This window comes from Salmo salar, chromosome 10 (assembly GCF_965601325.2).
Source record: "Salmo salar chromosome 10, fSalSal1, whole genome shotgun sequence".
Classification (NCBI taxonomy): Eukaryota; Metazoa; Chordata; class Actinopteri; order Salmoniformes; family Salmonidae; genus Salmo; species Salmo salar.
Genome location: NC_138300.1, coordinates 34885130 through 34904665, shown reverse-complemented (window position 1 = coordinate 34904665; position 19536 = coordinate 34885130). Strand labels below are relative to the sequence as shown.

At 39.9% G+C, this 19536-nt stretch overlaps 1 protein-coding gene across 1 annotated transcript; it reads right to left on the bottom strand.

Moving 5' to 3' along the window:
• Positions 1–477: 477 nt before the first annotated feature.
• Positions 478–18644, bottom strand: rgs4 (regulator of G protein signaling 4). The gene is made up of 5 exons (XM_014123048.3): positions 18490–18644; positions 18027–18125; positions 7163–7224; positions 2444–2607; positions 478–1958 (listed from the first exon to the last, which is right to left on the bottom strand). The coding sequence occupies exons 1-5, from the start codon at positions 18531–18533 to the stop codon at positions 1719–1721; spliced, it is 609 nt and encodes a 202-aa protein (XP_013978523.1). The 5' UTR covers positions 18534–18644; the 3' UTR covers positions 478–1718.
• Positions 18645–19536: the final 892 nt, after the last annotated feature.

Sequence of the window (19536 nt, the reverse complement as noted above, 5' to 3'; positions counted from 1 at the left end):
TTCTATTTTTGCCCAACTCTTATACCAAGTTGTATGTATGTAAATACTGTCTTTTCCACATTAAAGCTGCAGTCTGTGGTAATAAACTGGTTGGAATAGTGTGTACTGGAGCATATCTTCTGTCACTGGCGCTGTGACCTCTACAGTGGGAGGTAAAATCAATATTTATACTGAGAGCAGTCCATAGTTTCTAGTAGTTTAATCTAGTGTCTGTGTAACTCTCTGTCATCCCGTTTCTCTGTTTATCAACAGATGAACAAATTAAATCAGAATTTTTTGGTGGTGATGTATTCAGTTTATATAGGGCAATTGAATGATTGGAATACATGGTCGTAGGAAACTGCATATTGCCTTAAATAGAATACGTACAGCTAGTATGCTGAAATTAGAATATGTATGTTTTCTAAACTGGTACATTTTACAATATTGGCCTTTCGTTCATTTGGATAAATGTATGAAAATAAGTAACCAACTCTGTTGATGCATTGTTTTATTCACAAATAAATTATGAATAAACGTGTCAAGAAAACAACAAGAAAATAAATATGAAGATGATTATTACATTATATAATAAATATTTAGCCATCATCATTGGAGGCGAGTAGGAGTAATGTTTTAACAAAACTTATAGAACCATATAATGATATCAATAGCATTACCAATAACCATATAATGATATCAATTGCTTTACCAATAACCATATAATGATATCAATAGCATTACCAATAACCATATAATGATATCAATAGCATTACCAATAACCATATAATGATAAAGTATCAATAGGTTTACTTCATAAGCACATCAGCTAAAGCAAGTCGCTGAATTGCTCAAATGGGAGTGTGTGTGTGTCTGTGTGTGTCTGTGTGTGTGTTAGGGGTGAATAGAGAAGTAATTACAGATAGTTTCTCCCTATGTTGTGAATCAAAACATCACCTGGTCATGACTTTGTTGTCAAGTTAACAGAAGGCCAGTGAGTTACACCTTAGCAGTGCATGAACTGGTCACAGGTAAAGTAAAGACAGAAAAACAGAGTCAAACAAAAACATCAGTCAGGTGAAAGAAGCTTTTAAAACCAATCCATTCAGAAACTATAATCTAATTTAACACTCAGTTTGAAGAAGTGCATTTCATTATTGGTGTTTAAGCATGACTTAGCATGGGGCCCTTGATTAAAGCCAGACAGAGGGGACACAGGGAACTATTCGATTCCCATGGGGGGCCAGTACAAAAAAGAAATGCATGAAATGAAAAAAAATGAAATGTATGAAATGTATGTATTCACTACTGTAAGTCGCTCTGGATAACAGCGTCTGCTAAATGACTAAAAAAAACAAAAAAACAAACCAGGGTGAAATACCTAAATGCTTGTTTGAACCATTTGAATATTTTTAGAGATCTGGAAGATATTCAGTGTAAAGAAAGCAGCCCCTCGCACAACAATGAAAATCAGAGAAAGGAGCATCCTTTCAGGAGCATATTTCTCCTGAAAAATAACATCTCTGACAGTTCTCTCCCTCTCCAATCGTCCCCTCGTCTCAAAAATAATCTATTTCTGATGCGTGTTGAAATAGTTATCTGGAACAATGGATAGAAAAAATAAAACACCAGCCACTCATAATAATGTTTTCTATTCAAGACTACCAGCTCTTTCCCTCACAGATTGACAAAATGTTACACATTCTTCAATCTGTCCTTGTTTCTCTCTCCATCTCCATCTATGCACCACATCTGTTCTCAGAACAGCCTATTTTCCCTCCTATCTTCTTCAGTGCACAGAGTGGGGTGGTGGTGCTCAACAGGGACAGATCCTGGATCAGTTTGGAGTGGAGGAACCTTCTGTATGAGTCTTTCTCCATCAAAGTGAAGATCTTCTGCTGGGCGTCATCAAAACAGGATAAGCCGGCAATAGACAGGTTCTGTCTGGTCTCCTCTCGCGTTGCTGAGTCCAGGTTCACCTGATAGGGAGAGGGAAAAAGAGATATACACTGTATAAGTAATGCAATAAAACATGGATACTGTACCAACAAAATGTGCCACAAAAAGTGCTATAAAAATCCAAAAGCACAATCCCAAAGGAAAAACTACAGGTGTTTTTCGAAAGGGGGGACTCATTGAAGGGGAAATCCTCAGTTGAAACAATAACAAAGCATGCTCTGTTTCGGTGAAAAGATGAGGGATGGGGATGGAGATATGTAACCACTCTCAAATTCATAGAAATCAAAATGATATGATACTATAAAAATTATAGTTTAAACCATCTTTTGAGAGTGGCTCTCAGTTGGTATAGGTTGTGTTGCTCTTGTTAACGTAATATTTGCATATGTTCAGGCCGTCATTGTAAATAAGAATTTATTCTGTCTTGTCTGTCTTGTCTGGTTAAATAATGAAATATAATAATTTTAAAAAGCCATAAACATGCCAATCATTATTCCCATTTGACCTCATTTGGAGAGTCTGCCTCAATGTACTGTTCGTAGATCTCTTTAGCTTTGGCCGCCATCTTGTCTGGGGCAGACTTCTTGTATTCCTCGCAAGCGTTCCAGAATTCCAAGTTCTCCTGGCTGAGCTCTGACTTCAGGAACGCAGTGAACACTGTACGACCACCTGATAGACAGTTAGACAAACAAACAGAGAAAGAAGTTAGGTTAGGTTAGGTCAATCTCAGATCCTCTTACTTAGCATGTGTAACATCCAGAGATATTTCCAGGGTGCTGGGTTGAGTGTTCGATATGAAACCACACACTATTAAACTATCCTAACTGCTTTTCTCTATTATAAGGGGGGGGGGGGGTTAAGAGAGAGTATCCCTCTGTAGGGTGTCAGTGGTGGAGGTCAAGGCCTGGATGGTTCTCAGGAGGCGTTGCTCCTGCTCTGTGTCCCAGCCTGGTCTCAGACTAGACGTAACATAGTAAAAGTAAAAACTATGATACTTTTGGTATGGTTACATAAGACAGATGGTTATTGACGCAAAAACAAAAGTATGGTGGTTAGTTGGGGTGGATGGGTAGCCATATTTTATTTTATTTATTTTACCGTTATTTTACCAGGTAAGTTGACTGAGAACACATTCTCATTTATAGCAACGGCCTGGGGAATAGTTTCAGGGGAGAGGAGGGGGATGAAAGGCAAACATCTAGCAACCCAAAGGTTGTGAGTTCAAATCTCATCACGGACAATTTTAGCGAATTAGTAACTTTTCAACTACTTACTACTTTATAGCTACTTTTCAACTACTTATCATGTTAGCTAACCCTTGCCACAATCCTAACCCTAACCTTTAACCTAACTCCTGAACTTAAGCCTAACCTCTATCCCTAACCCCTAGCCTAGCTAACGTTAGCCAGCTAGCTAACATTAGCAACCTAGCTGGAATTCATAACATATCATAGATTTTGATCATTCGTAACATATAGTACGTTTCGCAAATTAGTAACATATCTTACGAAATGGGTGCTGGACATATACAAATTATATATGGTTTCCCCACAGGGTGTCCCCACACACAGCCTGACACCACAGGGACTGTCAGCACACCACACACACACACACATTGTTTGTTCACCAGCACCTGCTCGCAACTGCTAATAACCCAACCACCAGAATAAACAGTTGAAGTCGGAAGTTTAACTACACCTTAGCCAAATACATTTAAACTCAGTTTTTTACAATTCCTGATGTTTAAATCAAGTAAAAATTCCCTGTCTTAGATCAGGTAGGATCACCATTTTATTTTAATGTGAAATGTCAGAATAATAGTAGAGAGAATGATTTATTTCAGCTTTTATTTCTTTCATCACATTCCCAGTGGGTCAGAAGTTTACATACACTCAATTAGTATTTGGTAGGATTGCCTTTAAATTGTTTAACCTGGGTCAAATGTTTCGGGCAGCCTTCCACAAGCTTCCCACAATAAGTTGGGTGATTTTTGGCCCATTCCTCCTGACAGAGCTGGTGTAATTGAGTCAGGTTTGTAGGCCTCCTTGCTCGCACACGCTTTTTCAGTTCTGCCCACAAATGTTCTATACGATTGAGGTCAGGGCTTTGTGATGGCCTCTCCAATACCTTGACTTTGTTGTCCTTAAGCCATTTTGCCACAACTTTGGAAGTATGCTTGGGGTGATTGTCCATTTGGAAGACCTATTTGCGACCAAGCTTTAACTTCTTTACTGATGTCTTGAGATGTTGTTTCAATATATCCACATAATTTTCCATCCTTATGATGCCATCTATTTTGTGAAGTGCACCAGTCCCTCCTGCAGCAAAGCACCGCCACAACATGATGCTGCCACCCCCATGCTTCACGGTTGGGATGGTGTTCTTCGGCTTGCAAGCCTCCCCCGTTTTTCCTCCAAACATAACAATGGTCATTATGACCAAACAGTTCCATTTTTGTTTCATCAGACCAGAGGACATTTTTCCAAAAAGTACAATCTTTGTCCCCATGTGCAGTTGCAAACCGTAGTCTGGCTTTTTTATGACGGTTTTGAGCAGTGGCTTCTTCCTTGCCTTTTAGGTTATGTCGATATAGGACTCGTTTTACTGTGGATATAGACACTTTTGTACCTGTTTCCTCCAGCATCTTCACAAGGTCCTTTGCTGTTGTTCTGGGATTGATTTGCAGTTTTTGCACCAAATACATTCATCTCTAGGAGACAGAATGCATCTCCTTCCTGAGCAGTATGACGGCTGCATGTTCCCATGGTGTTTATACTTGCGTACTATTGTTTGTACAGATGAACGTGGTACCTTCAGGCGTTTGGAAATTGTTCCCAAGGATGAACTAGACTTGTGGCGGTCAACATTTTATTTCTGAGGTCTTAGCTGATTTCTTTTGATTTTCCCATGATGTCAAAGATGGCAAAGAGTCACTGAGTTTGAAAGTAGGCCTTGAAACACATCCACAGGTACACTTCCAATTGACTCAAATTATGTCAATTAGCCTATCAGAAGCTTCTAAAGCCATGACATTATTTTATGGAATTTTCCAAGTTGTTTAAAAGGCACAGTCAACTTGCGGTACGTAAACTTCTGACCCACTGGAATTGTGATACAGTGAATTATAAGTGAAAGAATCTGTCTGTAAACAATTGTTGGAAAAATTACTTGTGTAGATGTCCTAACCGACTTGCCAAAACTATAGTTTGTTAACATGAAATTTGTTGAGTGGTTGAAAAACGAGTTTTAATGACTCCAACATAAGTGTATGTAAACTTCCGACGTCAACTGTATGTGATAAAGTGAACATCTGCACTAACCAGTAAATATAGAAAATGTGTTGTAGAGTCAGAGACGGCAGAACGATTTATTTACAGGGTGTGCAGAATTTTTTTCTGCTTACAGTGAGGGAAAAAAGTAGTTGATCCCCTGCTGATTTTGTACATTTGCCCACTGACAAAGAAATGGTCAGTCTAGGTGAAATACTTATTTCCCTCATTAAAATGCAAATGAATTTATAACATTTTTGACATGCTTTTTTCTGGATTTTTTTGTTGTTATTCTGTCTCTCACTGTTCAAATAAACCTACCATTAAAATTATAGAATGATAATTTCTTTGTCAGTGGGCAAACATACAAAATCAGCAGGGGATCAAATACTTTTTTCCCTCACTGTACATACAAGGCATCATCCAACTTGCACAATTGCGGATGCCAACACATAGTGGCTCAAAGACAAAGCCTATTTTTAAAACACCAAATTAGGCCTACCTTATTATAAATTAGAATGATAATGATAATGATGAGAATGATAATTCTTCACTTTTTATGTGTGAAACATCCATGCTGCATCTGCATTACAACATTTAATCCCTATCCGTTTTATCATGGGAATATGTATTTCGATCTTCTTGAATGATTTACACATAATTAGTTTAATACTGTTTAATCAAATTTTAGAGCGGATAGAGGTAAGAAGCTACACAGCCAGCTGTATTTTTTTTCAATCAAAGTATATTTAGCTTCATGTATATTTGGTGTATAATTTTACAGCAAGAAATGCTTAATCCTGCAGAAGTTAGCCTAATATTATATTAGGCTATGTGAGAGGTTATAGACCTACAGTCAGATGTCCAGATTTCAGTTTGGCTACTATTCCATTTAACCCATCTGAGACTACAGTTCCCTTGATGTGCCATATTGAAGTCCCCATCTTGTGACTGTGGAATTTGTATAGCGCCATACAATAATCACACATAACATAGCCGGCACCGCTATCATCCTCTTTTCACCAAATCTTTCCCAAACATTGCTGTTCAGTCCCTCCCTTCTCTTTATTTTCATGTCAACTCTCTATTTCGCAGCATTCCTCTTATTTAATAAAAATCCAAAATTTGTATTTTTGCCTCAGTGGATCGTCGTTAACTTTTTCTTCCCATGTTCCCAAAAGCATTTGGCGATTGGTGTGTATTTGACATGTGTACAGTTAGGCACTAATGCCAGATAAAATAATGAAAAAACTATGTAGCCTATAGATATGAATTTCACAAGAATTTACATTTATGGATTTTGTGTATGCATTGTTTTCCATTTATTCAACCTGACCACCACCCACCCGCCCTTCATCCACACAATATTTAATTACCCTAAACCCTCCCGCCGCGTGGATATAACCGCGGGGTCTGAGAGTTATGGTTCATCCTGCGCATCACACACACACAGGGAGGGAGCAGAGCAGCAGGCGTCTAGGGGCTACCCAGCATACCCTCGAGACACATAGAACATGTCCAGAGCATGAAAACGTATCCGGAGAGCTGGCTGAAGTCCCCAACTACACACAGCTAAACCCACAAGTACCCTACAGCCCACACAGGCATCATGACATCAGTCTTTAAACAGAAACCCAGAGAGTGATAAAGCCCATTGAATTGAATTTAATTTAATTGAGTTGGGGTCGGAGAGACTGTGGGAGAGGGGGTGAGGGAGATACAAATGTCACTCAAGTTTTGAAGAAATGTTGTTCCGTGGTCTGGCTTGGTAATAGGTGATGGTAGAGTTTTGTCAGAGATTCAGGAATTCTACACAAGACCCAGTAGAGAGCTTCAATTAAATTCAAAATCAATACATCTTTTCAATTCAGTAAACCACCATAACATTTCAGCAAGATCGACTCCCCAATCCTATAGTATTCTAAAGATGTCTCTTTGATTTGTGAGAAACTCACCTTCACAATTCATCAGGTTGTTGAAGGACAGCTTCCATTTCTCCACATCAGCAGGTGAAACTCTAAAACCAGAGAAATGACATAATTATTATACTGTACACCTGTATTACTGGGATAAACAATAATATTATTAATATTTCAGTACATCTCTTGTGTGATATCCCACAGTTCTTGACCTGCATATTGCTGATGACCTGTATTTTAATGATAGCCGACCAGTAGATGTCATATCTACCATCTTACATAATGTTCTTTACAACAGGACATACTGTATTTGACACTGTATTTTGACTACTATATTGACTACTGTATTTTCCATGAGCATCAGCCATACCAGATGCACCTCTTCGAGCTATTGAGTAACCAACCACTTATTTACATTACTCACCTATTTGAGCTAATGAGTAACCAACCATTTTATAACATTATAAACTGGGTGGTTCGAGCACTGAATGCTGATTGGCTGAAAGCTGTGGTATATTTAAGCAAAAGGTGTGGTATATGGCCAATATACCACGGCTGTTCTTACGCACGACGCATCACGGAGTGCTTAGACACAACCCTTAGCCGTGGTATATTGGCCATATACCACAAACCCTGAGGTGCCTTATTGCTATTATAAACTGGTTACCAACATAATTAGAGCAGCATAAATACATGTTTTTTGTCATAACCCGTGGTGTACAATCTGATATACCATTGCTGTCAGCCATTCAGTGCTCAAACCACCCAGTTTATAATAGACCATATACCACGGGTATGACTAAACATGTATTTTTACTGCCTTAATTACATTGGTAACCAGTTTATAATAGCAATAAGGCACCTCGGGGGTTTGTGGTATATGGCAAATATGCCACATCTAAGGGCTGTATCCAGGTACTCCACGTAGCGTCGTGCGTAAGAACAGCCCTTAGCTGTGGTATATTGGTCATATACCACACCCCCTCAGGCCTTTTTGCTTAATTATACACCTCTTTGAGCTAATGAGTAACCAATATTTTATAATATTATACAACTCTTTGAGCTAATACGTTACCAAACTGAGCAATCAGGGGAGAAGGGCCTTGGTCAGGGAGGTGACCAAGAACCTGATGGTCACTCTGACAGAGCTCCAGAGTTCCTCTGTGGAGGAGGGAGAAGCTTCCAGAAAGACAACCATCTCTGCAGCACTCCACCAATCAGGACTTTATGGTAGAGTGGCCAGACGGAAGCCATTTTATAACATTATCAGGCAGATCGCTCAAGAGAGACTTCGAAATTGGACATCTATCCATGTTCTGAGGACATTGGAAAATGCCTTCAAAACCGGCAACTAGGGGCAACAGTGAACGCTATTACCATCAAGTGGGCTAGGGTTTTGCGAGGTTGTGAACAGAGTGGTGGATGGGCGTAATCCCATTACTCTGGACCCTTACCTTAACCATTCGGAATGAGTCCATTAACTTAATGTTTTAACCCTATCCAAAACCTTAACCCTTAACCATCTAAATTTAAAGTTTGGAGCAACTTAGAAATGTTTGTTTGGAGAAACGGAATGATACTGAGCAGGAGGAGTCCTTATAATGCACCCCCTTATAAATGTAAATAATGTTTCCAAAATTATATAATTACTCCTGTCTAATCACACTGAATTTGGGCAGCAAACACGCCAAATATCGAACAGATTGTTGCGTTGTGGCCATAAAAATATAATCTATAGCACCCAACTAGCACATAACATTTTGAGAACCATATGTTCTCAGAGCGGGGTTGTCCGATGGTTATTTTGCATACAACCTTTCCATAACGTTTCTTACAGGTTTCCTCATGGTCCTATTTAAAGTCATGTTCTCAGAACATTCAGAGAATGTTAAGAAGCAACGTTCTTCTGTGTGGATATCAGTACTTCAGTATAATGTTTACTACAGGTTTCCTCGTGGTTCTTTTTAAAGGCATGTTCACAGAACGTTCAGAGAAGGTTGAAAAACAACAGACTTCTGTGGGAATTCCAGTACTTCAGCATAAAGTTTTCTGCAGGTTTCCTCATGGTTCAATTTAAATACTCTTCTCAGAACATAAAACCACAAGAAAACATTAGTAACATTCAAAGAATGTTCTAAGAATGTTATTTAAAAACATTCTCAGCATCAACAAAACAATCTATCTTCTATCTTGTTAAATGTGTTTAGGTGTGTTGGTCGTGCCCACTAATTGGCCACACCTGATCTTAATGAATGCTTGTTTCCTTTGAAATAGGGTCTGTTTGAATAGACTAAAATTAACAGCCTTGTATGAGTAAAAAAACATGGCATGCTAGCTCCATCCTGGTGGCATAGTGAACTAATTCCATGGATCGAGAGCAGAAAATCATATGTTTGAATCTCAATGATGTCATGGCAGACAAAAAAAAGACGTGTTTGCACAATTAATGCCTAAGCAAATGAATTTCCATGTGTCCTATCTGTGCTTGGAGTTCGAAACAGTTAACCTAAACTAGCAGTGTCATTAAAAGTCTTATTGAAACATGCTCTCAAAACGTTATTCAATTACCTTCAAATAACCAATAATTTCTGTTGTCAGAACGTTAATAAAACCTCCAAGGAAAACTTTCAGGGAACCATAGATAAACTTTCTCAGAGCTTCCCTGTAACCTAAAAATGCACATTCCCAAAACAGCAGAAATTTTCCATTCTGTTCTCAGAACGTTAAAAAAACTTTACATTTTAACGGTCAGGAAACTTATGACTTCGTTCCCAGAACCAATGGGAAATCAAAAATGTAAGTTCCCACAACTCCCAAGGAACCAAATGTGCTAGCTGGAAAAGGGTTTTGGAACCTCACCCTGATAATTTGACTGGTATACTCATGGGTATTCTCAAAATGGCTGTCAGTCTTGACTTGAATGGGCACTTTTGTTCTATGGATTCTATTTCCATGGATTTTATTTCTCTTTGCACTGTCAGTGTATAGCGAAAGACCTTTCGCAAATTTCAAAATACAATTGCGGGAAAACGGTTTGGAAAGCATATGCCTTCTGCTGAAAAGAGAAATCGAATCAAATCAAATCAAACTTTGTCACATGCTCCGAAAACAAAGTGAAATCCTTACTTTACAAGCCCTAAACCAACAGCGCAGTTCAAGAAGAGCTAAGAAAATATTTACCAAATAAACTGAAGTAAAAAATGTTAAAAAGTAACACAATAACATAACAATAACGAGGCCATATACAGGGAGTACCGGTACCGAGTCAGTGTGCGGTGGTACAGGTTAGAGGTAATTTGTACATGTAGGTAGGGGTGAAGTGACTATGCATAGATAATAACAGCGAGTAGCAGCAGTGTACAAAACAAATGGAGGGGAGGGGGGTGGGGTCAATGTAATAGTCCAGTGGCCATGTGATTAATTGTTCAGCAGTCTTATGCTTTGGGGGTAGAAGCTGTTAAGGAGCCTTTTGTTCCTAGACCTGGCGCTCCGGTATCGCTTGCCGTGCGGTAGCAGAGAAAACAGACTATGACTTGGGTGACAGGAGCCTGACAATTTTATGGGCTTTCCTCTGACACCGCCTATTATATAGGTCTTAGATTGCAGGAAGCTTGACCCCAGTGATGTACTGGGCCATATGCACTACCCTCTGTATCACCTTATGGTCAGATGCTGAGCAGTTGCCATACCAGGCGGTGATGCAACCGGTCAGGATGCTCTCGATGGTGCAGCTGTAAGCACACACCCCTGAGGGACCCCCGTGTTGAGGATCAGCGTGGCAGACGTGTTGTTGCCTACCCTTACCAGCTGGGGGTGGCCCATCAGGAAGTCCAGGATCCAGTTAGAGAGTGAGGTGTTTAGTCCCAGGGTCCTTAGCTTAGGGATGAGCTTTGTTGGCACTATGGTGTTGAATGCTGAGCTGTAGTCAATGAACAGCATTCTCTCATAGGTGTTCCTTTTGTCCAGATGGGAAAGGGCAGTGTGGAGTGCGATTGAGATTGTGCCGCTTCTGGGTGAGCATCTTCTTGTTTGCGTATGGCCTTATAGAGTTGGTTGTGTGCGGTCTTAGTGCCAGCATCGGTCTGTGGTGGTAAATAGATGGCTATGAATAATATCTGTCAGTAGAAGCCACCATTTTTTTTCTCAACAACTTGGATGAACAGAACTGTATTTCAAAGTAGCACTGGCCTAACTTGAGACCATCACAGGTACGGTGAGAAGCCTAGGCTATGCATATTCATGTTATCTTCATCATTGGATGAGTCAGTGCCACTGGAAAGTTGATTTAGTAGCCTACTGCAATATACAGTGCATTCAGAAAGTACTTCGACCCCTTGTCTTTTTCCATATTTTGTTATGTTACAAAGGAAATGTCCGTAGAGCTCCGAGACAAGATTGTGTCGAGGCACAGATCTGGGGAAGGGTACCAAAAAACTGAGCAATCAGGAGAGAAGGGCTTTGGTCAGGAAGGTGACCAAGAACCTGATGGTCACTCTGACAGAGCTCAAGAGTTCCTCTGTGGAGGAGGGAGAAGCTTCCAGAAAGACAACCATCTCTGCAGCACTCCACCAATCAGGCCTTTATGGTAGACTGGCCAGACGGAAGCCACTCCTCAGTAAAAGGCACATGACAGCCCACTTGGAGTTTGCCAAAAGGTACCGAAAGGACTCTCAGACCATGAGAAACAAGATCCTCTGGCCTGATGATACCAAGATTAAACTTTGGCCTAGATTCCAAACGTCTGGAGGAAACCTGGCACCATCCCTACAGTGAAGCATTGGGGTGGCAGCATCATGCTGTGGGGATGTTTTTCAGCGGCAGGGACTGGGAGACTAGTCAGGATCGAGGGAAAGATGAACAGATCAAAGTACAGAGACATCCTTGATGAAAACCTGCTCCAGAAAACCTGCAGAAAATCATTAAAATAATGGCGACGGAGGAGATGGATGCCATTTTACGTGTTCCTAACCAATTGTGCCATTGTGTGTTTTTTCACGTTATTTGTCACGTATTCTGTATATAATGTTTCTACCACTGTCTCTTATGACCGAAAAGAGCTTCTGGATATCAGGACAGAGATTACTCACCTTGGACTGGACAAAGATTTTTTCTTTAACAAGTCGGATGTGAAAGATTTACTTCAGACACCCAACAAGGCCCAAATTCCCGTCATTCGCATGAAGAAGAGATGGAGATATCGGGGACGTAGGTCGGGTGCCTTGTAAGGATCTGACGGCGAGTGGGTAATCTGCCTCTACCATCAGTCCTATTAGCCAACGTATAATCATTGAATAACAAAATGGATGAGCTACAATCATGAATATCCTACTAACGGGACATTAAAAATTGTAATATCTTATGTTTCACGAGTCATGGCTGAACGACGACATGGATAACATACAGCTAGTGGGGTTTTCGCTGCATCGGCAAGACAGAACAGCTGCCTCCGGTAAGACAAGGGGTGGGGGTCTGTGTATATTTGTAAACAACAGCTGGTGCACAAAATGGAATATTATCAAAGTCTCTAGGTTTTGCTCGCCTGAGGTAGAGTATCTCATGATAAGCTGTAGACCACACTATTTACCAAGAGAGTTTTCATCTATATTTTTCGTAGCTGTCTATTTACCACCACAAACGATGCTGGCACTAAGACCGCACTCAATGAGCTGTATAATACCATAAACAAACAGGAAAACACTCATCCAGAGGTGGCACTCCAAGTGGCCAGGGACTTCAATGCAGGGAAACTTAAATCCGTTTTACCTCATTTCTATCAGCATGTTAAATGTGCAAACAGAGGAAAAAAAACTCTAGACCACCAAATCTGACTATAATTATATCCTCCTGATTCCTGCTTACAAGCAAAAACTAAAGCAGGAAGCACAGGTGACTCGCTCAATACAAAAGTGGTCAGATGACGCAGATGCTAAGCTACAGGAATATGTTCTGGGATTCTTCCAATGACATTGAGGAGTGCACCACATCAGTCACTGGCTTCATCAATAAGTGCATCGATGACGTCATCCCCACAGTGACCGTATGTACAGTACATACCCAAACCAGAAGCTATGGATTACAGGCAACATCCACACTGAGCTAAAGGGTAGAGCTGCTGCTTTCAAGGAGCGGGACTCTGTAATCCGTTAAATTGCCCTGGGGGGTGCGAACAAAGGATCCGCTTCGGGAAAGTCATATTCCTGGTCGAAATGCTGGTAGTGCTGGTGAGTTACCGCCGCTCTGATATCCAATAGTTCTTCCCGGCTGTATGACATATTACCTGAATTACCTCGACTAACCTGTGACCCCGCACATTGACTCTGTGCCGGTACCCCCTGTTTATAGCCTCACTAGTGTTATTTTTCTGCTGCTCTTTAATTTGGAGACTTACATTTCCCTCACTAACTTTAAACATCAGCTATCTGAGCAGCTAACCGATCGCTGCAGCTGTATGTAGTCCATCTGTAAATAGCCCACCAAATCTACCTACCTCATCCCCACATTGTTTTTATTTACTATGCTGCTCTTTTGCACACCAGTATCACTACTTACACACCATCATCTGCTCATCATCATCTGCTCATCTATCACTCCAGTGTTAATCTGCTAAATTGTAATTACTTTACTACTATGGCCTATTTATTGCCTTACCTCCTCATGCCATTTGCACACACTGTATATAGACTTTATTTTATTTCTATTGTGTTATTGACTGTATGTTTGTTTATTCCATGTGTAACACTGTGTTGTTGTTTCTGTCGCACTGCTTAACTTTATCTTGGCCAGGTCGCAGTTGTAAATAAGAACTTGTTCTCAACTAGCTTACCTGGTTAAATAAATGTGAAATAATCTATATATATATATTTTTTTTATTAAAAAATAAAAATATAAAAAATACATTTTTACTTATCTATTCTTTTACTTAACCTGTTAGGGCTAGGGGGCAGTATTGACACGGCCGGATAAAAAACGTACCCGATTTAATCTGGTTACTACTCCTGCCCAGTAACTACAATATGCATATAATTATTTGCTTTGGATAGAAAACACCATAAAGTTTCTAAAACTGTTTGAATGGTGTCTGTGATTATAACAGAACTCAAATGGCAGGCCAAAACCTGAGAAGATTCCATGCAGGAAGTGGCCTGTCTGACAAGTTGTGTTTCATCTTGGCTCTTTTTATTGAAGACTGAGGATCTTTGCTCTAACGTGACACTTCCTACGGCTCCCATAGGCTCTCAGAGCCCGGGAAAAAGCTGAACGATATCGAGGCAGCCTCTGGCTGAAACACATTTACGCTTTTGGCAAGTGGCCGATCAGAGTACTATGGGCTTAGGCGCGTGCCCGAGTCGACCGAATGCTTTATTTTCTTTCGTCTGTTTACCTAAACGCAGATTCCCGGTCGGAATATTATCGCTTTTTTATGAGAAAAATGGCATAAAAATTGATTTTAAACAGCGGTTGACATGCTTCGAAGTACGGTAATGGAATATTTAGACATTTTTTGTCACGAATTGCGCCATGCTCGTCACCCTTATTTACCCTTTCGGATAGTGTCTTGAACGCACGAACAAAACGCCGCTGTTTGGATATAACTATGGATTATTTTGAACCAAACCAACATTTGTTATTGAAGTAGAAGTCCTGGGCGTGCATTCTGACGAAGACAGCAAAGGTAATAACATTTTTCTTATAGTAAATCTGACTTTGGTGAGTGCTAAACTTGCTGGGTGTCTAAATAGCTAGCCCTGTGATGCCGGGCTATCTACTGAGAATATTGCAAAATGTGCTTTCACCGAAAAGCTATTTTAAAATCGGACATATCGAGTGCATAGAGGAGTTCTGTATCTATAATTCTTAAAATAATTGTTGTGCTTTTTGTGAACGTTTATTGTGAGTAATTTAGTAAATTCACCGGCAGTGTTCGGTGGGAATGCTAGTCACATGCTAGTCACATGCTAATGTAAAAAGCTGGTTTTTGATATAAATATGAACTTGATTGAACAAAACATGCATGTATTGTATAACATAATGTCCTAGGGTTGTCATCTGATGAAGATCATCAAAGGTTAGTGCTGCATTTAGCTGTGGTTTGGGTTTATGTGACATTATATGCTAGCTTGAAAAATGGGTGTCTGATTATTTCTGGCTGGGTACTCTGCTGACATAATCTAATGTTTTGCTTTCGTGGTAAAGCCTTTTTGAAATCGGACAGTGTGGCTAGATTAACGAGAGTATTGTCTTTAAAATTGTGTAAAATAGTCATATGTTTGAAAAATTGTTTTAGCATTTTTGAGGTTTTTGAATAACGCGCCACGGGATTACACTGGCTGTTACGTAGGTGGGACGATTTGGTGCCACCTACCCTAGAGAGGTTAACACTTATTTTTCTTAAAACTGCATTGTTGGTTAAGGGCTTGTAAGTAAGCATTCACTGTAAGGTCTACACCTGTTGTTCTCGGCGCGTTTAACAAATAACATTTGATTTGATTTGATTTGGGGTGAAGGTTCACCTTCCAACAGGACAACAACCCTAAGCACACAGCCAAGACAACTCAAGAGTGGCTTCGCGATGAGTCTCTGAATGCCCTTGAGTGGCCCAGCCAGAGCCCGGTCTTGAACTCGATCAAACATCTCTGGAGAGAGCTGAAAAACAGTGCAGTGACGCTCCCCATCCAACCTGACAGAGCTTGAGAAGATCTGCACAGAAGAATGGGAGAAACTCCCCAAATACAGGTGTGCCAACCTTGTAGCGTCATACCCAAGAAGACTCGAGGCTGTAATTGCTGCCAAATGTGCTTCAACAAATTATTGAGTAAAGGGTCTGAATACTTATGTTAATCTGATATTTCCGGGGGGGGGGGGGGGGGGGGGGGTTATAGATTTGCAACATTTAGTTTGTGATCATGGGGTATTGTGTGTAGATTTATGAAAAAAAAATTCTGTTTTATTCATTTTAGAATAAGGCTGTAACATATCAAAATGTGGCAAAGGTCAAGGGGTCTGAATACTTTCCAAATGCACTGTATAATAGTTATATATTGTACAATCTGTGTGTTTCCCTTCTTTTTATTGGCCCTGGGCCAGGTCAAGGTCCGGTATCTCAAAATCATCTTATGGCTAAATTCATCTTAGAATCGTAGGATCCTATTTTCAACAATGAACTTAGCCTAAGATGCGTTTATATTTATCTGTTTGACAGTGTCAGAGTAGCCACTAATTTAGATAATTTGTGTAGTATTAAAAAAGATTATGATAATGTCTCCTGTCTTGTTGGCCTAAGATTTTCCCACTATGTGTGTAAATCCTAAAAATGCTTCTGCTGAACTGTATGCGACTAGGCATAGTTATATTAAAGGATTTTTCTTTTACTGAAAGTACCATTTACATTTTTGATCTCAAAGTAAAATGAGTTCACCTACATTGGCTACAATTAGATTATCAAAGTTGATCAATATTAATGCAAACTGTGAGGTTGCAATTAAGGGGTTGTGTTCATTTTTTCTCATCATGAGGTCATTGATTAGATGTAGTGCTAATGAAATAAAAAGTCAGGCTGGATATTGTGTATGCTAACTAGTTTAGGGACAACAGATGCTAAACAGATGCAAAAACTGGTTGAATCAACTTTGTTTCCACGTCATTTCAACAACAAAAATAAATGTGATGATGTTGAATCAACGTTGAAAGCTGATTGGATTTGCAAAAAATCATTAAGGTAAGGGAATTTTGTCTTTTTTTCACCCAACCTTTCACCTAAATACATGGACATGTTGACATGTTTTGTTTATTTCACGTTGAATTCATGTGAGTTGACAACTTAACCAAATGTAAATCAAAACTAGGTATAGACCTGCATTAAAACCTATTTACTCACGTGTACAATGGGTATTGCCTTGAGAGTATTATTGCCCATGGTGTGATAAATTAATTTAATGGAGTCTGAAGGCTATTTTATCTATGATATATAAACGCAACTTGCAACAATTTCAACGATTTTACTGAGTTACAGCTCTTATAAGGAAATCAGTCAATTCCAATAAATTAATTTGGCCCTAATCTATGGATTTCACATGACTGGGCAGGGGCACAGACATGGGTGGGAGGGTATAGGCCCACCCACTGGGGATCCAGGCCCAGCCAATCAGAAATAGTTTTTCCCCACAAAAGGGCTTTATTACAGACAGAAATACTCCTCAGTTTCATCAGCTGTCCGGGTGGCTGGTCTCAGACGATCTCGCAGGTGAAGGAGCCAGATGTAGAGGTCCTGAGCTGGTGTGGTTACACGTGGTCTGAGGTTGTGAGGCCGGTTGGACTTACTGCCAAATTCCCAAAAGGACGTTGGTCGCGACTTATGAAATTAACATAAAATTCTCTGGCAACGGTTCTGGTGGACATTCCTGCAGTCAGCATGCCAATTGCATGTCCCCTCAACTTCAGACATCTGTGGCATTGTGTTGTGTGACAAAACTGCACATTTTAGAGTGGCCTTTTATTATCCCTATCACAAGGTGCGCCTGTGTATTGATCATGTTGTTTAATCAGCTTCTTGATATGTCACACCTGTCAGGTAGATGGATTATCTTGACAAAGGAGAAATGCTCACTATCAGGGATGTAAATAAATTTGTGCACAACATTTGAGGGAAATCAGCTTTTTGTGCATATGGAACATTTCTGGGATCTTTTATTATAGCTCACGAAACATGGGACCAACTCTTTACATGTTGTGTTTATATTTTTGTTCAGTCTGTATGATAATGAGTATCAAGTGTTTATTTGCTGCTCACATATAACAGGTCTCCCTGGTAAAATAGATCCTTAATCTCAAAGAGATGTCCTTTATAAATACATAATAAATAAATCAATACATTCAAAGTGTCACTATTCTCCTGTACACTCACCTCTTGACAACGGTCGTCTTCTCTTTGACCTGTTTCTGGTCTGTTGGAAACTCAGGCTTCTGGAGCAGAAAGCCAATCTTGTGTTTGATGTCTTTGGCACTGAGGGAGGAGAGAGAGTGGGTAGTGTTTGGCTACAGAATGTATCAAAACATCTCACAGTCGTGTGTCCTATTATAGGTAATGCAGTTACTGTATAACAGAACCAAGATGCCTGGCACACAAGGCTCGTATTCAACATACATTACTGTCTGAAAATATCCCATTGCAGCACAGACATGACATCTTTCAATTGTTAGAATCTCACATGACATGTTGCATTACTTTTGTTGCATCAAATTTTAAACCAAGCATTTTCCAAGTGTTACTGTTGCATTTATCCTCTTCCATACAACTAAATACATGTTCCATACATGTTGATAGTGATCTACAATAACATGCTAACAAACTAGAATAACCATCTTACCTTTTTAAGCAGGTTGCAGGCAGTGTTGCTAATCCCTTACACATGTTGTATGTTTGCTCAATCCAAATCTAGGAGAATGATTTGCAGTGGTTTGGAGTTAAGAGGAGAAGTCTGTAATAGTATGACTGTTAGTCCTCTCAGTGTTTCAGTGGTATGCTGTGTCTTGGTGAAATATCCTCCAGCAGTTGGGGTTTTATACAGCTACAGTGCTCACACACAGGCGGAGAGCCAATCACAGCCCTCACTGGGCTAAGTATGCTCGATCAATTCTCTCAAAGGTGGAAAATAATATGAGCAGGGAGAAGAGCACTGAAGGTGGGTAACAGAAACAAAAGGTGTTTTTCACTGAAGAAGAGAAGGTGATTTCCATTGCCTTCCCTCTTTGGAACGATTTAGGGTAATTATGTTCTTGTTAAGAAGCCAAAGATGTACAAAAACTTTCTTTATTTGCCAATATGATTTGTCCAATATTGCTTTTGCCACCTTGGATCATCGTGTGCTCTTCTCAATGTTATGGATCACTGGCTTGTGGATGGTGTTGACATACTAGCTTATAGTGGCTCTCGCTTTGGTTGCATTGATTGAGTCAACATTGTATTGACTTACACATTTGTCCGTGCACATGATGCATAACATAAGGACAAGGTATGAATGGCTCGGATTGAACCTGCGTCGTTTGCACACCACTTGACTGTGTTAGCCTGCTGAGCTAAAGTCTAGGTATTAGACAGAGAGATCAGAGAGATAGCACAAATCTTCACGTCTCAGGCTAGGATAATCCTTATGCGAGTGTGGTTCACCAAACCACCTCTGTTACAAAGAGGTCCATTAACATGGCATTGACATCATCATCAACTCCCCTCATTTCAAACTCCACATTCCCAGAACATTCCCTCAGACTCTCCTTTCATCAACGGCCCAAACTTAGCCTTCTTTGATCTACATGCAGGCAGTGGTGTAAAGTACTTAAATAAAAATACTTTAAGCGTACTTAAGAACTTTTTGGGGTATATTTTTGACAACTTTTACTTTTACTTCATTACATTT